A 24,861-nucleotide genomic window follows, 5' to 3' on the forward strand; every position below is an offset into this window, starting at 1 on the left:
CGCTTGCCCTCTCCACACCCCAGGCTCGGGCCGTTGTGTCACGCCGCCCTCTGATTTACCTTAGGTTTGCTGGCTCTCTCTTCCGTGTCTGAGGTCGCCCCCAGTCCCCATTGTCGTCGCAACGAGAGCGATACGTGTCTCACCACTTCCTGTGTCGCCGACCACAGCGGAGGCGGTGATGCTGCCTCGCGCAACTTCTGCTTTGTTGCTGAAGAAGTAACGCAAAAAGGAAAAGCTACAAAAAAAATAATAATAATATTACAGGCCAGAGTCACGGTTGCTTCCAGCTACCAGGTGTCTTCAGGTCCCACCAGACTAGAGTTTTGTCCAGAGCTGGGGGTCTTTCTTTCAAAGGGTGAGGCAACATCCATCTTAGGAGACGAGTTTGTGATAACAGGCGGTGATTGGGCGCGATCTTGTCACTGTTTGGCATCCACTTTTTCCACTTGCCAACTTCAGTAACAACCAGACAACAAGTTTTGGTGCCCATGTCCCATTACTCAGTCACGGGCCACTGTAACACCGACACCACTTAACATACACTCACACCGATTGGCAGAATAGACAAACAAGACGTGCGCGCACACTCATAAAAACGAAACCTATTGTGGGGGCGGGACTTCCGTCTTCTGCACGAAACCCGCGCCCACGGAGTGCCTGGCCCGAGGAGCAGTGGTGACGCGGGGCTCCCATGCCCGAGGGAGAGCCCCGCGAAGTCCGGAGTGGCGGTAAGTGGGCCTTAGTTGTAGGGGGGGCCGCAGGGGGGTCTCGGTGCGCTTGTGTGTGTATGTGTGCGTATGTGTATGTGTGCGACGGCGGGGGGGGGGTCTCTGTGTGTGCGTGAGTGTATGTGCGCTTGTGTGTGTGTCTGTGTGTGCGCATGCGTAAGCAGGGGCAGGTGTGGCTGTGTATGTTTGCGCTTTCCAGGAGACAGGAGATGGCCACAGCGAGCGCATTCGCGCGCGCGTGGCCCGCTCCGATCCCATGCGCATGGCCAGCTCTTGTCTTCTGGGAAGCTGACCCGCTGACAATAGGTCTCTGGCGAGACCGCGATTTCCCGCGGTAAACGCCACGAGACCTGAAAATGCCTGAGGCCCAAATCTTAGTAGCCTATCTACATCATTATGCTAAAAGAACGTTTGGTACAACCAATCAGCTATCAGCACCCTCTCTGCAGAGCCAGTGCTCCTCAGATTTTCGTTGGCACAAGTGGGAAATAAGTATCCCAAAACAGAGAACTGACTCTCCCGGGAGGAGGGTGGGTGCATGTGAATCTATGAAAGATACCAATACTGGATAACTGTAGTTACAGGTAAGTAACTTGTTTTCTTATCCAGTATTGGGGTATCTTTCATAGATTTACCTGAATCAGAGTAGCAAGCAGTATATAACGTATACAGTCGGTTGCGGATTGAGGGAGACCTGTGAGGATACACTCCCAGTTGCATCCATCATCTGTTAATAGAGGCATGAAAAAAAAAAACCTTTAATATAATACATTAGTGCTCAGAAAAGAGGCATGTTTAGAAATGTTAATACATGAACATGTAAGCCACATATATATATATATATATATATATATATATATATATATATCTCAAAGAATCCTGTCAGATTGGCCGCCACGTCTTCATTCACGCAATGCCAGCAAATAGGACACGGACCCGGTATTGGTGCTTCAAATATTTATTCGCCCAAAAGTCAGAGACGCGTTTCGCCGCGCGAACGCCGCTTGTTCACTCGACATATATATATATATATATATAAACATATATACAGGATCAAAGACAATTATAAATAACATTTTTTTTAAAAAGGGCACCTGAGAATGGTGTCACAAAAAAGGTGGCGTAGGACAGCCTGTCCAACTGTTGAATCCTCTTGACATGCAGATTGAAGACAGTAATGTCTAGTGAAGGTGTGGACATTTTTCCATGTAGCAGCACGACAGATGTTTTCTACTGTCACTCCGGCGAATAAAGCTGTTGACGCTGCCACAGTTCTTGTAGAGTGGGCCTTGACCTTCCTTGGCAATGGCCTGTTAGCCTTGTCCTGACAAATGGATCGTAGGCGCTATCCAACGGGCAATCGTGGCCTTTGTGACTGCAGTTCCCAAAGTGACTTGACCGTAGGCCACAAACAATTGGTCAGATTTGCTAATTGTGTTTGTTCTTTGTAGATAGAATTTTAAGCATCTTTTGATATCAAGATAATGTAATGCTCTCTCTGCTGGTGTAGAAGGATTTGGAAAGAAAGTCCGTAACATAATCGGCTCATTGAGGTGAAATTGTGACTGTACCTTAGGTATAAATGTAGGATTACTTCTTAGGGTCACATAATCCTGAGAGAAATGTAAAAATGGTTCCTTTATTGTAAAGGCCTGAATTTCACCTACTCTACTGGCAGATGTTATAGCTAGAAGTAAAGTGACTTTTAATGTGAGAAATTTGAGCTCGGCCTTGTGGATGGGCTCAAAAGGATGTGAGGACTGTGATCAGCTCCCATTCTGGAGGAGGGGGTCATATCAGAGGAAATGCCCGGAAAAGACCTCTCATGAATTGTTTAATTAATGAAGATGAACATAAGGAAGGCCGTGCAGCACTTTTTCTGAATCTGGATAGTGCGGCTAAATGGACTTTAACCAATGAGAAAGTGAGTCCGATCTCGCTAGATGCAGTAGATAGGAAAGAATGTGTTCCGCAGGAGCTTCTGTTGGATGAACCTTGTTATTCTCACACCAACAGCAAAACCTCTTCCATTTAAGACAATAAGTCTTAATTGTGCTTTGAGCGCGTGATTTGGCTAAGATGTCACAACAATCCTGAGGTATGTTGAGGTCCTTGAACTCTAGGAAATCAGGAGCCATGCGTGTAAATTTAAAGACTGAGGATCTGGGTGAACCACCTGTCCGTTGTTCCTCGAAAGCATTGTGGATGTTGGAAGAAGACGGATTGGCTGGTACTGGGACAACAAAAGAAGCTCCTGAAACCAGTACTGACGTGGCCATCGGGGTGCAATCAGGATGATACGGCAGCTTTCCAATTTAATCTTGCGTAACACTCTCGGGATTAGAGGTATTGGGGGGGAAAAGCGTAGGCACAAATCCCATCGCATGGACAGGGCATTCCCTCTTGACCCCGGTTGCGGATATCTGCTGGTGTAATATCGGCATTTCTTGTTGTGTTTCGTTGCAAACAAGTCCAACGTAGGTTTGCCCCAAGTCCAGAATATCCTGCTCACTTGAGTGTGTTCTAGTTCCCACTCATGACAGTCTGAGAGGGACCTGCTGAGTGTGTCCGCCAGGGTGTTGTTGAGGCCTCTGACATGCTCCGCCCTGAGCATTATGTTGTGTAGGGTCAACCATTCCTACAACTCTTGAGCCTCTCTTGACAGAGTTGCCAATCTGGTCCCTCCTTGCTTGTTTACATAAAACATGCTGGTGGTATTATCTGTCCGAACCAGCACTGATGAGCCGGCAATCTTTGGCAGGAACGCTTGCAGGGATAGAAAAATTGCTCGCAATTCTAGACTGTTGATGTGTTGTTGTCTGTACTGCTGAGCCCATTTGTCATATCTGCAAATCTTGGAAATGACCTCCCCATCCTTCCATGGAGGCATCTGTGGTCAAAACAAAATCTCGAACCTTTCAAGAACGTGAGTCCTTTTACCAAGTTGACTCTCTGTGTCCACCAGCAGAGCATTTCCCATACGCGGTGTGACCTTGATGATGTCGCTTAAGGAACCTACAGCTTGTTGTCACTGAAGGTGCAGTTCTTCCTGCAGGGGTCTCATTTTGAGTCTTGCCAAGGGGACGAGGTTTATGGCCGAAGAGCACATCCCCAGGAGTGAGGAGAACATGCGGACCGAAACTGACTTTCTTTTTGAGACCCGAAGTGCTCGCTTCTGAAGACTAAGCTGTCTTTCTTGTGATAAGAATGCTTTGCACTGTACCGTGAGCAGACAAGCCCCAAGGAAAGGAAGAATTTGCATCGGACGTAACTGGGATTTGCTTTTGTACACAATCAGCCCCAGAGACTTGAAGAGATGTTGGCACGTTGCAATGGAAGTCCTGACCGATTGCTCCGAAGGACCTTTTATTAACCAATCGTCCAAGTACGGGAATACTTGGATTCCCCAGAATCGCAATGCTGCCGCCACAGGAGCTAGGCATTTCGTGAAGATCCTTGGAGCAGATTTCAGCCCAAACGGGAGCACTTTGAACTGATAGTGGGCTCCACCCACAGTGAAGCGGAGATACTTGCAATGTTTGGGATGGATTGGGATATGGAAGTAAGCATCTTCCATGTCCGCAGAAGCCAGAAAATCTCCCTCGTTTAGGCAACCTAAGATCTCTGAGAGAGTGACCATGCGAAATTCTTGTTTTTTGAGGAATCTGTTCAGGTTGCGAAGATCCAGGATTGGTCGCCATTCTCCTGATTTCTTTTTGATTAGGAAAAAACGAGAATAGAAACCTGTCCGTCTCTGATGTACTGGGACCTCCTCTATGGCGTTCTTGAGGAGCATTAAACAAGCTTCTTTGAACAATAAGTGAAGTTGAGGGGGAGGGGTTCCCCTGGGCGGAGTGGTAGGCGGCTTAGTGACGAATTCTTGGGTATGACCGTTTTTCACTAGGTCCAGAACCCATTGATCGGAGGTGATTTCTCGCCATCTGTCCACAAATGTTGAAGTTTTCGAGCCCACGGAAAGGGGAAAAGGTGTGAATGGCGCCCTGCTGAGATCACTGCTTCCTGCTAGAGTCTCGCCCTTGATTCTGGGATCGCTTTCTACCTCCCTGGCGAGAGAAACCAGCCGTATTGGATTGGCGATAGGATGATTGATAGTTCTGCCTATATTGGGGCTGGTACTGCCTGTTCTGCTGATGGTAACCTCCTCTAGAGGAATACCCACGCCCCTTAGCGCCTCAATGTTCAACATGTATATTGTAGGGAGCCCAAATATCTTGCTGTGTCTGTATCGGTTTTAATTGCTTCTAGGGCCTCATCGATGTGCTTGCCAAACAACGATTCGCCATCGTAAGCCATATCCAATATCTTCGTTTGGACTTCTGGTCTGAATGTGGTGGTTTTAAGCCAACCTTAGCGCCTGAGAACTGCAGCTCCAGATAGCTGTCTAAAGTTCGTATTTACAATGTCCAGTGCGCAGTCTATTATTTCTGAGGCAGCACGCTTACCCTCTAACAAGATCTTCCGTGCTTCCTGCCTTCTGTCCTCAGGAATGAGGTCAATCAATCCAGCCATATCGGACCACATTTGGCGGTCATAACGCCCTAAGATAGCTAGGGAGTTAGCAGCCCTGATGGAAGCAGCTGCCATAGTTTAAATCGTCTTCCCAATGAGGTCTAATCGATGCCCCTCCTTATCCGGTGGTGCAGTGATAGGTGTTGCCGGATTCTTAGACCTTTGTTGGGCAGCCTGGGAGATGAGCGAATTGGGTCTAGGATGATCAATGAGACAAGATGGGCTATTCGCTGGAGCCCGATATTTCTCATCTATCCGTGGAAGCACTGAAGGTACGGATGCAGGATTCTTCATGATCTTGACGCCTTCATTCCATATGTAATCAATTATGGGTATGGCTCTGGTGACTTTTCTAGATTCTTCTTTAAAGTCATGAAGGAAACATTTGGTGGTTTCCACGGTAACAAGAAGTTGAAATCTGGCAGAAGCCGTCTGCATGAGATTGTGAAAACCCCCTATATCTTCTGGTGGCGAATCTGAAGGCTGGGGGACCGGTGGCGAAGGCATAGGAATAATATATCCTCTTCAGAGGATGTGTCTGGACCCTGAGGAGGTTGTGAATGTTGACGTTCCTCTAAAGTTTCTGTAGTCGGAGGCATCGGTATTGGAGCCTCAGGTATAGGTAGAGGATCTGGAACTGCCACAGGAGGAGGTGGTGGGATGACCTGCTGTGGTGGAAAGCGTGGTCTATAATCTGCGAGCATGGCTTGTAAATCCTGAATCAGATTAGGAGGCAGATGGCTGGTGTCAGACTGTCTATGGTACACCTTATGGTGTGGAACCACAATGTCCTCCTGGTAATAATGCTCACTGTAATCCTCTTTCTCCTCCTCTTCCTCCCGACACTTTATATGGAGTTCGGAAGGATGATGAGCTATTCCAAATGGCCCTTCATCCTCATCTTCGGAATAGTCATCCTCTTCTTGCGCAAATGTCTCTAAAAGATGCAAACGAGTAAGAGGCGAAATAGTACAATACTCATGTCTTTGATATGTCTTCAGTTGAAAACTCCTAGATGGAACAGGAGTTGAATAAGTTGGAGCTGCAACTAAAGCCTTAGCTGTAGCCGGTAATAGCTTTGTAGATGGTATGGTCGTCGACGGTATCTCCATCGATGGACTTGTCGACGGGCTCTTTGTTATGGTCAACGGGCTCTTTGTTATCGTCGTCGATGGAATCGTCGTTGACTGGCTCGCCGTCAACGGAATCATCGTCGACGGAAGCGTCGTCGACGGGGTCATCGTCGACGGGCTCGACGTCAATGGTATGCTAGTCGACGGGACCGTCGTCGATGAGGCAGTCGTCGACGGCGTAGAAGGTACCTGTTTCTTCGTCGACGGTACGTCCCTAGTCGACGATGCAGGCTTCGTCGACGGAACTTTCGTCGACGTATGCTTTGATGAAGACTTCGTCGATGGGGTTTTCGTCGACGAGTCGCAGTCGACAGTCTTCTTAGAAGTCACAGCAATCCTCGTTGACAGAATAGATGTGATTGACGAAGTATAGATAGTCTCTGTCGACGAAGGAGCAGAAGAGGTAACAGAAACTGTCGACCATGGAGTGTAAGCCAGAGATTTTGAAAGGCTTTTACTCACTGTTTTTGAAGATTGCTTGTGAGAGTCCTTGAGAGCAGAAGTCTGTGGAGACTTTGAAGGCCCAGAAGACATAGGAGGAGACCTCTGTGAAGGGCCAGAAGTAGAGTGGGAGGATTTTAGATGTTTTCTCCCCTCACTAGAAGAACTGTCCTGAGATCTGGCTCTCTTGCTGGACGTTGAGGCTCTGTCATCTTCTTCAGCTGAGGAGGATTTAAGCCACAACAGGACTCTTGCCTCCCTATCCCTAAGAGTCTTCGAAGGGAAGGTGCAGCAGCTTTTACAATCTTTTGCCTCATGCTTGGGGTAGAGGCAGTAGATACAGTCCTTATGTTGATCATCAACATGGACTCTTCTTGTAGCAGGTTCTGCAGGGCTTGAACAAGGCCTTCTTATCAGACATCTTGAAGAAAAAACTGAGCTGGCACTCAGGGAGACTCCCTTCCACACGACGTGCGGTGAAAATCTGAGGAGAACTGGCTCTGCAAAGAGAGTTCTAAAGGGTGCCGATAGCTGATTGGTTGTACCAAAAGTTTGGTTCTTTTAGCATAATGATGTAGATAGGCTACTAAGATTTGGGCGTCAGGCCTTTTTTCTTTAGGGCCTACTACTGTTACTTACCTTTGGCACTGCTATTTTTATTTAACGTGGGACTCCCGCCTCGGCGACGGGGAATGATTCAGGCATGTGAATCTATGAAAGATACCCCCATACTGGATAAGTAGGAGAGAGAGCACTTTCACCTCACTCACTGAAGTTTGGGTTGCTTTACATGAGGCGAAGTGCTACTGAACAAACACTGGTGTTGAGGCCTTAAGGCATTTTAACACTGTTTACTCCTATTTAATATTTGCAGGGATTTTCATCCTGATGACGGAATGATTCAAGCATGTGAATGTACAAAAGATTAAATGGTGGAACATTCGCTGTTGTTGGAACCTGCAGTAGACCAATAAATAATTTGGTAAGTCTCTCCCTTTCACCAAACCTACAGATCACAGGGTCTCCAGCATCAGTTTATCCCATCATAAACCTAACAAAGATCTTAGAGCCACAAAACTGAGTCAAGAATATTTTGTTGTGCAAAATATTTTAGAACTGTGAGGCTTTGGTGTTTGTCTAACAAACAGGAAGAAGTCATGGGTCCATTGACGTGTAGTGGCTGTCCCTTACTGCAAATTTCTATTCTTAATTTATATGAAATCTACTATTTTATGAAGATGTTCCCCACAACCCAACAAAGCTAGGTACTCATGTGACAGGAACATGTTTTGTCATCTTTTTGCTGTTCCAGTCATCTACTTTTTCCTAATTAAATCTGAATGGATGTGGACACAAAGCTAGTTCTGGAAGCCGAGAACACTAGAGGATTCTTTAACAATAAATGATCAGGCTCAGGTGCTTCATACTACTCTCTTGTATTTTCTTTGTCCATCAAACAGAAAATGAATGGAAACCATGAAAAGTGGAGTATTTTAAAGCCCTCAGAACTACTGGATTTGTATTTGGTTTTAACTGCTGTAGGGAAGTGCACCTTTTTTACATGGTCACCCCCATATTTTGCCTGTTATTTGATGCAAGGTTGACTGAAGTCCACTGGGTTCCTGCTAACCATGTCCCCAGTGCAAGTGCTTGTTCCCAAAAACAAGGTCATTGTGTAACTGTCCCACAATTGACAAACCCTTTAACAACCATGTAAGACCATAGTAAATGGTACTTCTGGTACCTAGGGCATGGGTACTAAAGAGGATCCCTATGGGCTGCAGCATGTGGAGAAGCGTGGCTCAGTGGTTAGAGGCGGCAGACCCGGAAGCTGAGATCGGCCGTGGACCAGGGTTCGATTCCCCGCCTCGGCGGGTCTCGGGCTCAAAAATTCCACGGACTCGAGAATTCTCGCTCCGGTGCCTACTCAACTCACGGGGTCACACTCTGTGACTCTGGGCAATAGCTTGCTTAATCTCCACTACGGCCCCTCGCGGCGGGATGCCTGGCTTTCACCTTGTGGATACCCTGCCGGGGTATCTCACAGGGGAATACCAGGACGGGTTCCCTAAGCAAGCGCTTAGATACCGTGTCGGTGATTTGCGCTATATAAATACATGTACATGTATTGTGCCACCCTAAGAGACCCACCACCGAAGTCATGCAGACTGTCTTTGCAGGCTACATGAAATGGTGCAGACAAAAGTGAAAACAACATGGCACACACCCTGTGTGCCATACTCACTGACACTACATGTAACTTCTGTAAGTCACCCCTACAGCAGGCCTTACAGCCCTAAGGAAGGGTGCATTATAATACATGCATTAGCAGATATAGCCTTGTGCCAGTCCAATTGCTAGATAATACAAGCGCACAGGAAAACCAACTTGAGTACATGTACTGGGCACTGGTCATTACGAGTTACCCAGCTACATGATGGCTTTACTGAAAACTATGGTGTTTGTTACCAAACACCTCGTCTTTATAAATCTGTACTGATGCCAGTAATAAATGTATTATGATATGCACTCAAAGGGCACCTTAGAGGTGCCCCTGAAAACCAATCAACCTCTGCTGTGTTGGCTGACTGGTATTGACCAGCCCGCCACCACAGACATGTGGTGGAGGTGACAGCCTGCACTCTGAGATCGGAAACAATGCCTTCTCTGGCCAGAGGTGGTGTCACCTCCTCCAAGCAAGATGGCTAGTAATAAGCATATCAAGGCACAGGGCTTCATAGCCCTCGGCCGACTTTGATATGCAACTCCAGCTTCCCCACAGTCATGGAAAATGCCACCCCCTGCCCAGGGCCCATTTGGCAACCGACAGGCAAAAAATTAACTAGTCAGGAAGCGTGATCACTATCTGGGTAGTTACACCCCTAAGGTGTGCTACCTGATGCGAACACGAAATGTAGAATTCCACCATCTTGGTTTTTGGTGAAATAAGGTACACTGGGTCAGGTTTATGCCCACTCCCCACTGGAAGAAGTATTATAGGGAGTGAAGGCACCCCAAAGCTAAGTAGTCCTTTGTCTACTACCCAACACTCCCCTTGGCACCCCTAAATTGAGTATTTATATGGCGCGAAAATAGGAAATCAGATTCGATGAACACAAAAAGAAGACTATGAAGTAAAAAAAGGATTTTCCCTTTTGGTAATTTTTATAGCGTGATAATCAGACACATTCCATCTATTCACTCGTTTCAAATCATCACATACCACCTATTGCTCATTTGTGAAACTCTTACAAGGAAGAAGAACACATTAGTTATATCAAAAACAGACTGTTTATTGCAAAATTAAAAAACATTCATATGAATGTACAGAATATATGGAAAACATTTTTGTTAAAAAAGTTAAAAACATAAAATACAATCATACAAGTTCATATAATTTCACAGGAGAAAGAATGAGACAGTAAACTTTGTCTTATCAATGTTAATTTAGAATCACTTGGCACAACACGGGGTTGAGTTTCCTTTCCCAATCGCCCCTCTACTGTTAACCCCTCCAAATTTAACATAAAAAAGCATCAACGCGTTTTGGTGGTCTTAAATTGTTCTAACTACCTTCTTCAGGACAGTTAATATATGCTTCTCCTTTTAATAGGTGTCACCTAATACATAAATAAGACAAAACATTTATTTATCTTTCAAGTATATAAGACCTATTTGAGTGTCAATCCTATCATATCGAAATCAAGATTTCTATCCTCATCCAAGTTGAGATCAAAACAGTATATATAACATGAGACAATAGATCATTATTTCATGCAACTTAACACATTGCAACCCCTCTTGAAAGATGGAAATTTAAAACAGGTTCGCCAATGTGCGCGGTCTCACTGTATATTGATCCCTTACATAACAAAACATCACCATTACGTTCGAATATGTCATTATACATAAAATCTCAGTATTAACCATTAATATTTTCCATTAATCTTTTTTTATAAGTGTTTCACCCTTATCACATTCTTAAGAACCACCCTCTTAAAGGACACACTCACTCTTTCAAACAACCACATTCATTCCGTGCGGTTTAGATCTTAACAACTCACCCGTGCAATCGCACATGTGTGAGCATCCTTTCCAGTTTTCAATCGTCAAGTATTTCAGGACAATGAAACTAGTCTGTAAAATGTAATACCGATAATAATGATAATTTGACTTTTTACATTGGACCATTGTCACATATGTAAACTCACAACCCTGTCCGTTTAGTACCTATTAAATTACCTTTGTCTTAAAGAAAGCTTGTCTCAATTCCTTATGCGAGTTCACTCAGTCAATTATTTTGGTTAAAATTGGGCCGTTACCTATCAGTTTAAATTAGGCTCCGTTAACCACATATGTATATAAATAAAACCACTTTCTTATGAATATCACTGATGTGGCAGATTTTGTTACCTCATTCGTCGGTAGGTAGAAACAACTTTATGAATCACCGAATGGACAGTGTTTTATCAATGTTCTCTAGGCAGTGACCTTTTGTTGAGGAATAAGAAAAAATACAGATACAAGGCACTTAATATTAATGATAATTCCTATAACTACAACGGCTGGCGCTCATAACAACGGTACAGCCCCTATGATCTCACCTGTTCTCACCGGTAATGGTGTTTTAGTGGTGAATCTTGGACCCGGGGTATTTGATGGTCATGGCTATATTCATAATAAAAAGGAGAGAGAGCAATATAAGGAATAGATTATTTATCTCTCATATCTCCCCCTATGTTTACTTGCCCGTGTCATACCTAACCTACGTTAATTCCCTCTACACATTTTAAACAGTGCCTATCTGTTTAAGGCTTTACTCTCTTGGGTATTGTCCAAACCTAGAGACATTGCATTACATTTTGACAGATAAGAAAATATAAAGTGAGACGCCCTGACCTTAACTCACACAATTACCTTTTTAATCCGACGGCCTGCTTCCCCGCTGTAGTAGGTCTCTTCCGTATCGCGTCTCATAGATCGCGGCTTCAAAAATGGTAAAGAGAAAGCCCCGTAAGCATGGCGCTTTTTAAATGCGTCATGCTCAGATGCGATCAGCCTGGACCCGCCCACTAAAGTTCCGTGGTGCTTTCAGCAAAATTTTGTTTCCTAAGCGTGGACAAACACCATTCTTGTCAACAAACACCATTCTTATGATTCCCGTGTATTAACTAACCCAAGTACCTGTATTGTAAAACTTAATATCACGGAGCTTCAGGAGTTTTTTTATGTGCGTATGGGCTAAATTTAGTCAGCATCTCAGTTGATAATAAGTGAGAACCTAATTACGCTAATGAAGCCTCAGGTAAGCGTCAGGATGAATCTAAATCTCTCAATCTGTCTAATTTATACAGAAATAATTTATATCTATTTACTTTTTGGTTAACCTCACACTTAACACATCCCTTATATCATGATGTCCTGTCATATACTGACATGATGCTGAAAGTGCCCACAGTGCATACAGTGGAAGTTAAAATGCACTTCAATCAAAGATTGTTAGCTTGGATGTTTATCCTACTACTCTGATATATGCTTATAAATAGTCTTATCAGTATATGAATTGCCATACTCAATTTGTCTTACAGTGTATTATGGTACAATTCTCATCCAATCTTCTTTCGTATTTAACCCTTTGTTCACTGTATCCAGGGTAGAGATGTACCACTGTTCTCTGTTTTTCTTTTAATTTCTATATTGCCTCCCCTCCTTGAACATAAAATCTTTTCAATCACAAACCATGTGAATTCAGTGTGTTTGTGATTAGACCTGGCAAAGTGGTCAACCAATGGGGCAATAAGACTATTTATAAGCATGTTTTGTTATGTAAGGGATCAATATACAGTGAGACAGCGCACATTGGCAAACCTGTTTTAAATTTCCATCTTTCAAGAGGGGTTGCAATGTGTTAAGTTGCATGAAATAATGATATATTGTCTAATATTATATATACTGTTTATATACTGTTTTGATCTCAACTTGGATGAGGATAGAAATCTTGATTTCGATATGATAGGATTGACACTCGAATAGGTCTTATATACTTGACAGATAAATAACTTTTGTCTTATTTATGTATTAGGTGACACCTATTAAAAGGAGAAGCATATATTAACTGTCCTGAAGAAGGTGGTTTGAACAATTTAAGACCACCGAAACACGTCGACTCTTTTTTATGTTAAATTTGGAGTGGTTAACAGTAGAGGGGCGATTGGGAAAGGAAACTCAACCCCGTGTTGTGCCAAGTGATTCTAAATTAACATTGATAAGACAAAGTTTACTGTCTCATTCTTTCTCCTGTGAAATTTTATGAACTTGAATGATTGTATTTTATGTTTTTAACTTTTTTAACAAAAATAATGTTTTCCATATATTCTGTACATTCGTAGGAATGTTTTTTAATTTTGCGATAAACAGTCTGTTTTTGATATAACTAATGTGGTGTTCTTCCTTGTAAGTGTTTCACAAATGAGCAATAGGTGGTATGTGATGATTTGAAACGAGTGAATCGATGGAATGTGTGATTATCACGCTATAAAAATTACCAAAAGGGAAAATCCTTTTTTTACTTCATAGTAACTGGGCGCTCCATTCCCTTTTGGTTCATATAGAGCCCCTCTCCCTGGTTTGGGAGCACAAAAAAAAGACTACAAAGAAGAGCGAACTTGTGAGAATTGATGACCACCTACGGACTTTTTGGCACCAAATCCTGCCTACCTGCACATGTCCATACAATCGCGAAAAACTGATTTCTCCTGCCGCTGTGCATCTGCCAAGAGCCCCGGTGGGCTGCCAGCACTTAGCAAACTGCCAGCAATCTCCCATGGAGTAGAGGAGATACTCCCCTCAAGCTTCCAGGCACCAATCTGAAAAGTCCGGTCCTCTGTTCTGCCACCCCCCCTGGTCCCACCGACGCAGCAGCCCCTGCCCATGACGAGGTCTCTGTGCTCCAGAAGGCCAGCTCCATCTCCGCACTAAGTGAGAAGACGCCAGGACAAACCGGAGCAGCACAGCACCAATACCCGTGGTATCGAACACCTCGCAGCAACCAAAGCCAGTTTAAGTCCAAGCTGATTTGCAATATCTCCAAGGCCGAGCAGATGCTTAGGGACGTCAGCACGCAGAGACCCACTACAACACCAGCTTTCCTGTTTTCATCCTCTCAACCGGCGAGACTGACAACCGTAAGTGCCTGTGACGCACAATCCCAGCTGAACTAACCAATCTGCACCTGAGCACCTCAGGTCGGGTTTCTGTGAACCGACTGTGCTCCCAGGGCCCTCATGAACCAAGCAGCCCCCCACCCCCCTTGCGCCGTTGGGATCGCCCTGACTTGTCCCAAAGTCCCTCGCTGCATCTTGTTTCTAGATGACCCCCTCTTTTTGGTGTAGCGCGCAAAGCAACTAACCCAACCAGCAGCTCTGCACCTGGATGCCCAGGGCAGGTAAAGACTAACTGCTGGTGGTTCTTTGGACCATGGCCTCTTACCAACTTAATTCCTGAAGATGACCCCCCTCCCCACCCCCACCCCCCTGGAAACCTACTGAAAGAAACTGTATTCTGTATATGCCTTTTTCCCCCCTACAGGAAAGAATTGCTGCGTAAAGACCCATTTAAGTGAACTTTTTACTTACCTGTAAAAATCAACAACTTGAAAAGTACTTACTTGATCATGGAGTTCTTGGTGTTGAAATGTATATAAAAATGTGTGCTATTTGTCTAAATTGGTCTCAGATTTATTCTTGAATGTGTCTCTCCTTTATTGCCTCTGTGAGCACAGCAAATGCTTAGCACTACCCTCGAAGCCTAAATTGCTCGCCCACACTATCACAAAAGAGAGCATTTGGGAGAATTACTTGTGCCTCTGTAAACCAATAAGGGTTGCCTGGACTCTGTACAGTGTACCTCGTTTTGGTTCACAATATAGAGAGCCAGCTTCCTACAGCTGAAATGTTTAAACAAGCATTGGAAATGCAATAGGTCTCGCAATAGAATAGTTAGACTTTTTTCTTTTTGCAAATGGAAGAGTGGCGTTGCGTGGATGAGTGGCGTTGCGTGGATGAATGGCGTTGCGTGGATGAGTGGCGTTGCGTGGATGAGTGGCGTTGCGTGGATGAGTGGCGTTGCGTGGATGAGTGGCGTTGCGTGGATGAGTGGCGTGTGTGAGTGGCGTTGCGTGGATGAGTGGCGTTGCATGGATGAGTGGCGTGTGTGAGTGGCGTAGCGTGTGTGAGTGGCGTTGCATGCGTGAGTGGCGTTGCATGCGTGAGTGGCGTTGCATGCGTGAGTGGCGTTGCATGCGTGAGTGGCGTTGCATGCGTGAGTGGCGTTGCATGCGTGAGTGGCGTTGCATGCGTGAGTGGCGTTGCATGCGTGAGTGGCGTTGCATGCGTGAGTGGCGTTGCATGCGTGAGTGGCGTTGCATGCGTGAGTGGCGTTGCATGCGTGAGTGGCGTTGCATGCGTGAGTGGCGTTGCATGCGTGAGTGGCGTTGCATGCGTGAGTGGCGTTGCATGCGTGAGTGGCGTTGCATGCGTGAGTGGCGTTGCATGCGTGAGTGGCGTTGCATGCGTGAGTGGCGTTGCATGGTTGAGTGGCGTTGCATGGTTGAGTGGCGTTGCATGGTTGAGTGGCGTTGCATGGTTGAGTGGCGTTGCATGGCGTTGCATGGTTGAGTGGCGTTGCATGGTTGAGTGGCGTTGCATGGTTGAGTGGCGTTGCATGGTTGAGTGGCGTTGCATGGGTGAGTGGCGTTGCATGGGTGAGTGGCGTTGCATGTGTGAGTGGCGTTGCATGTGTGAGTGGCGTTGCATGTGTGAGTGGCGTTGCATGTGTGAGTGGCGTTGCATGTGTGAGTGGCGTTGCATGTGTGAGTGGCGTTGCATGTGTGAGTGGCGTTGCATGTGTGAGTGGCGTTGCATGTGTGAGTGGCGTTGCATGTGTGAGTGGCGTTGCATGTGTGAGTGGCGTTGCATGTGTGAGTGGCTAAATGTAGCACAGGGAGACCACCAGCGGTAAGACAATCAAAAACAACTTAGAAAACATTTCACAGTATGAAAAGATCAAACTCATGAACGAGCGTGATACACCTCAGCTAAACATCATGATAAATAACAACACACATTAGAAGTGAAACTGCAAGTACAGAAGGACCAGCTTTGCTTGTTTAAAACTCAGAGGCAAAAGAAGAGGACATATGTACTTATGACATATGCTCTCCCACTTCAGGCAGATGAGTGTAATGTGTAAAGCGTCTTGTGGAGCAACCATGTCACATGAGCAGATCGTGGAGTCTGAGAATGGCAGCCGAAGCAAATACAAACAAGCAGCAATTGGCCAGGCCTGCCTGCGAGGCTCAAAGTGTTAGAAGGCAGGTCTTGGGCAGAGGCAGAGTACTGACTTAGGAATGACTGTGAGGCGCATTGGTGTGAAGCACATCAAAGGGCTTCTCCTCCCCTAATTAGGTGAGGAGAAGCCGTTTCGGGAAACTGAAAGTACGGCCGGCCTGTGGCCGGCCATGAATAATTAGGGGAGGAGAAGCCCTTTGATGTGCTGGGCTCTGAAAAGATCCATGCCTTCAGAGCAGGATAAGTTGCGGCCAGGCCTCATCGGAGAGCTGTTTGGCAGCAAAGGGCCATATCCCAGCACTCGTACTGACGTTGCATACTTGGCGAGGCACAGATTTGCTGGCTCTGTTTTGGGTGGGGAAGGACCCAACCCGGCTGATGACACATCAAGCTGCAAGAGCCAGAAGATTCCAGCACACAAGAATGAAGTTGGCAAAAATCAATTATCAAAGGAAAAGAGTCTTTCAGTCTTTAAAGCGGTAAATCACACAAATGCGTGGAATAAGCCCAATTACGCACTCCGTAAAAAAAATGAAATAAAATAAAATAACACTCCCTTTTCTGAATGCAGCTCCGCTCATAAAGACAGCTAGTTCCGCCCTTCACGGGAAACATATTGTTTTCAGGCTTAAAGATCAATCCAGGAAAAGCACGTGAATTAAAGGTTTACAAGCTCCATGCTCGGTAAACAGTACTTACATCAGGAAGCGCACCCTGATGCAGATGAAGTGAGGGGCTCCCAGTGGGGGGGGGGAGGGGGGGGTTGAGGCAGGGGCAGGGGCAGGGCAAAAACTAACGCCGGCTGATGACGCATCAAGCTGCAAGAGCCAGAAGATTCCAGCACACAAGAATGAAGTTGGCAAAAATCAATTATCAAAGGAAAAGAGTCTTTCAGTCTTTAAAGCGGTAAATCACACAAATGCGTGGAATAAGCCCAATTACGCACTCCGTAAAAAAAATGAAATAAAATAAAATAACACTCCCTTTTCTGAATGCAGCTCCGCTCAGAAAGACAGCTAGTTCCGCCCTTCACGGGAAACATATTGTTTTCAGGCTTAAAGAGCAATCCAGGAAAAGCACGTGAATTAAAGGTTTACAAGCTCCATGCTCGGTAAACAGTACTTACATCAGGAAGCGCACCCTGATGCAGATGAAGTGATGGGCTCCCAGTGGGGGGGGGGGGGGTTGAGGCGGGGGCAGGGGAAAAACTAACGGAAGGGCCGAAACACAGCACCATTTGCACTACTAAGTTACAGAGTGAAAAGACTTGGCAGACTACTGCATCCTTTCAAACTGTCTTTGAAGGAGGAGGCAGGTTCTGTCCCATCATGCCACCCTTCACAAGCACAGGAATTCTCTGCACAGGTGAAAGTGCGAGTGAATTCTGTGGAAGAGCAATCTCAAGCTAAGACGGCTATTGTGGCAATGTTTAACTGAGAAGAACAGGTACGCTGTAAGAACAGCCTCGGCAGAGATATGGTTGAAAATATATTTTAAAGGCGAGGCCCTGCAAAGCATTATGGGGAGAGTTTGCAGCAAGCAGTGAATTTTATTGTAGCTTCTCTCCCGCTGTACCAAAGAGTCGCAGTGATATTTCCTTGGCTTTTTTTGAGAATGCAGCCTCCGTGTACCTAGGCAGTCAACGCTAGTTCTGTAATAGGAAGAACACCATGGCAGGCACACTCATTGCAATCTACGCCGACTTTTTAGAAATCTGCACAGGTGAAAGTGCGAGTGAATTCTGTGGAAGAGCAATCTCAAGCTAAGACGGCTATTGTGGCCGAGGTCACACGGCGGGCAGGGGAGGGGGCGGAGCGGGGAGAGCGGCATGTGGGTGTGAAGAAGCCGGGCCTTTGAAGTGAAGCTAAGCTTCACTTCAAAGGTGTCGGAGGAATGCGGGCGGCTGTGCACGCGCTTTTAAGCTCAATGCACATGCGCATTGAGCTTAAAAGTCACGGGCACTGCAAGGAATCGCCACGATTCCTTGCTTGCTAGTTAAAGGTTGTTTAAGCCGCAATAGGCTCGCAAGCTCGATGCGCATGCGCATCGACAGGCGAGACCTAAAAATGACCAAATTCTGGATTCCACATTCATTTTCCTTGATGGTCTATCTGTAACCTATGGAATCAGGCTTAGTTATTCGCTCAAACTATAGGATGGGCTGGAGTCTAAAGTCTGAGGAAAAAAACATCCAGTCTTTATGGTTTATGTTGCTGAGGGGAGGTGCAACCACATTTCTAAGACGTTCCATAGGTGTTCTTCCTTAAGTTAGTTTATCTTGGATGACCATCAATAGTGTGGATATCCACAGTACATTCCTCTCTGGGGTATTTTTTTTCCTGCTTGGACGCTTGTCTCTGAAGCACTTCTCCACTGCCTGGTCGTCTGAATGAGCCACATTACTCGCCACATTGTGCTTTTGCCTCTGTGATTCATGCACAATATTTGTTGGCGTTGTAAGGCGTGGAATTGCTTGAGGAGGCACAAGATGGAGGGCCTCGGGCATGCCAATGCTGGTCGTGCTTTTCGAGGAATACATAGTTGTTGTCGCCAGTAACTGGGAGTAAAGGGTCAGTCTCCAATGCCAGAATGAACACACTGCAGCAAAATGAGTTGTGGGATCTCTAAATGCGAGGGGACAGCAACTGACATCCAATCCCTGATCAAATGCAACAATGTCAACATTGAACTCTTTATGTCAACATGTACTGGGATGGTGAACCAAATCTCTGATGCCACTGATGTCAAATGGTGAGAGAAAAAGTGCCTTGATGTAAAATCACAGTAACTATAGTACAGACGTTGATATGATCGATCTATCTTGGCAGTAATCCAGTCCTGGGCCCCAGTCGCCCCCACTGAATGAAAATGGAGGGATGAATCATGCCTCCTTGCCCTTTCTACTGAAGATGATCGTAAAGGTATATTTTTCCTGACATCAGCTAAGCTCTTGCACCTTGGCTCAAGGGCACATTGTTTACCTGTTCGCCAAAGGCACTCAAACATGAAAATGAAAATATTTTAAAAATGTGTATAAGAAAATATATTGGATGTATATGGGAAAGATAACCCCTTGATGCACAGCAGCAAATTCAAATTTCAAAGCTATGTGGAAAGAACAGAACACCTTATGACCTGAGCCAGAGACGAATGCGGGATACATAGTGAGCTTTTGTTGACTTTAATATGGGTGACATACATTGCTTTCTGCTTCTTTAGGTTGTGTACTAGAATGGCGCCTTGCACTGCTTCCTTTACACTTCATATCACTCACCCATGTAGTTACTTGAAAATAAACTCACCTCAGCCTCCACCTCATCATAATACCTTTTCTTCATCTCAGGATTCCAATCCAGGGCGATATAGGGCTGAGCTGTAGGGGAAAAAACAAGTGTGTGTCACACTACTGGCTTTGGGATGTCGGAGATGCCATTGCACACACCTCCGATCTATTTGACCACAAGCATTTTGTACCAGCACACTGCTTTCATTTTACTGCGAATGTAGAATATTGAATATAAATACACAAGTCATACATTTAATATAGTAGTAATCCACAACATATAAAATGAGAAAAAATACAAAAGAAAATAGCCTAACAATATAACTGAATAACAATATACGTATTGTTTGCTATGGAAGCATAATTAAAGCAGGGTAATGATCTAACAAAGAGGAAATCATGAGGAGCACCATTACAAAAACAAATTAAATTTAAATTAAAGGTCCCCAATTTCAATAAAATAGCTTCTGATCAGCCAGACCTTTTGCATACGGTTCATACATTTTATATCGTTTATCAATACTATGTGCTCAGGTCTGGTCCAAGTTAAGTAAAATCGCAGGCACAGTAAGCAACCTTATCAGACCACAAATTAGAATGACACCTTTGAAAGTGTACAATTCTCAATGCATAGTGCATTGCAGTTTTAAGAGTTTTTTGAAATCACATGCTGTGGATTATTTTGGCATCTAGTGGTTGGATCTGGAAAAATCTCCTTAAAGTCTTTTTCACTCCTTTTAAAGTCGAACCTAGCGTTGCAGCGCATGCGTTGTTCGCTTTGCGAGGCATGCTGTATTAGGGTATGTTTTAGAAATGGTGTGGAAGCCCCGCCCATATATTTTCATTGGCTGGCATCATCGTCCATGGTAAATGCTGGCTTCCGATTGATAATGAGGCTTCTTAGTCCCTCCTTGTTACCGCCCTGTCTCGTTTTGGAACCGCCCATCAGGACTGGATCTTTTACTTGCGCCTTTAGACGGTCTACGTCATTAGTCGATGAACACCATTTTGGCGTGTTTATTTTAGCATCGTGCTTTCACTTTAACAATTGCTCCCACCCCACGAGTGCTGTGTGGGGTGGCAGCTATTGTATAGTGAAAGAGCGATGCAAATCTAAACGATCGGCTAGCTTTGCCAGTGTTTATTTCCCTTTCTTTTCATATTGGTGGCTTCGCCAGGTGAATTAGTTATGGTTACAATCATACAAAGCATTTCTTGCGCGAGTTACACGGTTTCCTTTTTTTCTGTGGATTTGCCTTCTTTCTTCGTGGATTTGCCTTCTTTCTTCATGGTTTTGCTTTGCAATCCATCTTCGGAGAGAGAGAAAGGAGCCCAGAAACGAGCTGATTGCACCTTGTAATGCTCTGTGGTGTCAAGGACAGATGGGGAGCCGGTGGTAATCAATACATGTCCAGGCACAGATGGCCAAGCCAGCAGACTGCAGCCCGATGCTCATCGTGGCAAGCACACATTGCTAATCCCTTCATTATAGGCAATAACTGCTGCCATCGGATAGGGGGGCGGGGTGGGGGCTGGGCAGATAGCGCCAGGGAGCGCGGGGGAGAGGCGGGGACATGCAATAACCACGCGCTTGGCGGGCCGCACTGGAGCAGAAGAGGGAGTTGAAGTAATAGAGGGTGGAGGAGAGGGAATGGGCGAGGAGGCCCATCTTTAGAGAGAGAGTTATGAGCAACAAACTGCGGAGAGGGGAGAAAGAGTCTCATCCGCAGTGCTTTAAAAGGGCTGGTACTATACGGTGCTTTAAAAGGGCCGGTACTGAGTACTGGCCCTTTTTTATTTTGAGAGGGAAAGAACCTGCATTTCTCAAGAGAAACGAAATGATTTTAATTAGAGTGTACCGGCACTTCTCAAAAACGAGCAGCTACTCTGGTACAGAGTGCCTGCAGTTCTATTTTTACACTGAAAGCAATCACTGGTTATCAGTCAGGGAGAGACTGGCTGTGAACCGGATGGTGGGTTATGAAACAACGGAGCTTCAGCAGGAAAGGAATGACAGCAAAGAAAGAGAGCAGGGAGAGGAATGAAGAGCGGGCGTGGCAAAGCAAGGGGGGATTCTGGGGCAAAGTAAGAGGGAAGGGAAGAGCCAGAAGACAGAATATGAGATGAAGCAGATGAGAGAGTGGAGAAGGAATAAGAGAGGGCAGGAATATGACAGGTGAGTACATCCCCTCTCTGGCACAGAGACCCAAAAGAACTAGAGATGCCATGTCTGAGAGTGATGCGGCGGACCTCGCCTCCTCATACGACAATCCGTTAGCTGTCACCCTCCAATCCAAAATCCAGGTGATCACCGGACTGGGAAGAGTCCAAGCTCCTCCTAACTCACCAAGACTGCCGTCCACCCGCACCACCATCCCCACAGCCCCACTAACGAAAAAACCCAAAGCAGAGACGACCCCCACTACCTGCATGCTCATAAACTGCATATCAGACATCAAACACGCCACGGAATTAGTAGAATCCACCCTCACTCACGACATAGACATAGCATTCATTACTGAAACCCGGCTCAACGACTCCTCCGCACTTCTCTTAGACACTCTCGTTTCCCCCAGGCTTCACAATCACCAATAAAGACAGAAAAGACCAAAGATGATGAGGCATAGCAAACATCCACAGAGACTATATTTCCATTTCGGAAACGGACTCCCTCAACTACAACACATTTGAGTGCCTAACAGTCAACATCAACATGAGCAACAACAAAACACTAACCTGCCACCTTATTTACCACCCCCCAGGCAACCCCACCACTTTCGCTGAGCACATGTCTAACCTGATCGCCCACTGCTCACTACAAGAGGCGAATAAACCAATTCTGGGAGACCTCAACCTACACTGGAATGAAGATAGCAACCCGCAAATTCAAAACCTGAGCGAGTTGCTACATAACTATCTCTCGCAACACTGCACAGAAGAAACTCACAACAAAGGAGCAATCCTTGATGCCATTATCGCCAAACGTGACACAGTGAAGATAAACCACACCCTGCCCGTAGACTGGTCTGACCACCACTTAATCCTCTTCCATCTCACTCAGCCAGCCACTATACAACCCCCCCCATCCAAGAAGAATCCAAATGGACCAGAAACCTTACCCAGATCAACATGACCGACCTGGAAGAAAAAGTCAATTCCCTCCTCAACACCTCCACGGGGGACCTATCCACGACAGAACTCACCAACCATTACAACACATCCCTGACATCCATTCTTGACCAGATAACCCCTCTGAAACAAAAAAAAGCCCTTCCAGATCCTGGTTCAATACAGACATCAATAACGAAAGGCGGCAACTCAGAGCCACAGAAAGATTGTGGAGAAACAACCCCTCCACTAGCCTACTCTAACAACTCCAAGCAGCTCGAAGAAACTACAAAAACATGTTTTTTTGCTCTCCACCCTTGTCATGGGTATTGCTGCCACCAGAGATGGGGGCTAGGCCCATCTCTTTTCTTTCTTTTTCTAGAGCCAGGAGCCTGGTCTCTAGGTCTAACCTCTTGGCCAGCTTTGCTAGGAAGCAGTCCTCTTCACTGGGGATTTCTCCAATGTGTTCCCTGGTGACTAGTCCACCAGTGTTGTCCCTAGGCTCCCAGAGGTTGATTCTTGGAGTCAGGGGTACAGGGGCCCCCTTCTCCCTAGGAATGATGGGGGGGTTATCAGTGTCCTCCTTCTCATCCACTCCTTCCTCTAGCTAGGTGTCACCCTGCTCAGAGGGGTGGGCTTTTGCATACTCAGCCAGGAGCTCTTGGAGATTTTGTTTGGTTGGATGCAGACCTACAGTTATTTTCTTTTCCTCTGCATAGGGCCCTCAATTCCTTGAAATCCAGGTGCAAGTAGGGTGTGAGGTCGAGTTCCTCCACCATGTTTGTATTATCTTCACTAACAGCTGGGTTCTGTTGAGACATTCTAACCTGATAGTTCTAACCCTCTACCCTAGCTTATAGTGACTTTTATTTTCACAATATTCTAATGGGACTTAAGCAAGGCCCTATCAGATTTTTAGTATTTTTGGAAAAGACCAATTTCAGAATTCTAAAGGCAATTTATGAGTTCTGTCGTGTGATCAGATGGTAGCAAAGTAGTCCAACAAATGCACGTTTGTATCCCACCGCTGATCCACCAATGTGAGAAGGTGGCTATATATTTACTGGACAATAAGGCAGTACAGTGTGTATAGAGTCCACAAACCCCAAAGGTTTAACAGAGGTTAAAGTCAGAACTGACCTTACTCTCCAAAGTGGTAGCTTGGTCGAGCAGTAAGGCAGTACCAGAGGACAGTGTAAAGCATTTGTTGTACACACTCAGTCAGCAAAAGTTTCCACACACTCAAGAACTGAACTCCAGGCCAATTGTTATTATATCCTTAGATATAGTTGTTTTATTTTTAGAACCAACAGTTATAAACATATACTTTGAGATACGAGTACTCTCAGGTAAATACTTTGCAGAGGAGCAATACGTTTGTACACACAATAAACACAGGTTAGCTAATAGCAATACAGTTCTGAACCACACTCTAGCATTGAGCTCAATGGGTTTTCATAGGAAAGTCAGTTGATTACTTTATGGATTACTTTGGTCCAGGACTAGATCTTGGATTCAGTCCTGGGGTCTAAGCTGAAACCAGATTAGCAAAAACGTTTTAGTTACAGTGATGATTTTTCCTGAATATAAAGCTGTTTTAAAAGTTCACACTTAGAAACTTTTCGAGGTGATTCTCACAATGTTATTCAATGGGAGGAAATTCAGGTTACAGGTAAGGTACGATCGCGTTACTTTGGTAACCCAGCACTAGTCTCCTATGGCCAGCACTGGGGGCTTAACTCAAAACAGGTAGGTAATTGCGTTTCAGTATGTCGTACGATTTTTAAAGAATATTTGCAGTTTTCAAAAGTAGACACTTAGAAGAAATTTCATAGAAAAGCAGACAATGGGTTCCTATGGAGAAAATACAGGTTACTAGTAACACCGCTAGAGATTACTTTTGCGGTTCAGTACTGGGCAGAAAGGTACAGTACTGGCTTCTCTCCTGATCACAGGTGAGTATTTTCGAATTCGGACTTTCGCTGATTTTATAGGAATATTTCCAGTTTTCAAAACTTCACACTTAGAAAATTTTCGAGTCAAAAATGGGTCAATGTTATCCAATGGCAGGTAAGTGAATTACCGGTTTCCAGGTGAGTACTTGGTTGGTGAAGTTAGGGTTCTGGGCATAGACTCAGGGGTCCCCTAGGGTCAGGTGAGTACAGTTAGTTCAGTCCCAGCGGCGCAGGGGCGGCCGGGTGCAGAGGTAGGTAGGCCCAATGAGGGAAAGGGGGCCTTCGGTTGGTGGCTGCTGGCTAGCAGGCCACGCGGCTCTGGGAGCGGGGCTCCTG

The 24,861-nt window shown here is 45.5% G+C and overlaps 1 protein-coding gene across 1 annotated transcript in view; it reads right to left on the reverse strand.

Moving 5' to 3' along the window:
- The window catches only part of USP11 (ubiquitin specific peptidase 11), a 452,733-nt gene that overhangs the window by 48,163 nt on the left and 379,709 nt on the right, over positions 1–24,861 (reverse strand). The window contains exon 16 of the mRNA XM_078664784.1: positions 19,482–19,552. Coding sequence (XP_078520910.1) covers positions 19,482–19,552 — 71 coding nt within the window. The remainder of the gene's footprint in view (positions 1–19,481; positions 19,553–24,861) is intronic.

The sequence above is a fragment of the Lissotriton helveticus genome, chromosome 10 (genome assembly GCF_964261635.1).
Source record: "Lissotriton helveticus chromosome 10, aLisHel1.1, whole genome shotgun sequence".
Classification (NCBI taxonomy): domain Eukaryota; kingdom Metazoa; phylum Chordata; class Amphibia; order Caudata; family Salamandridae; genus Lissotriton; species Lissotriton helveticus.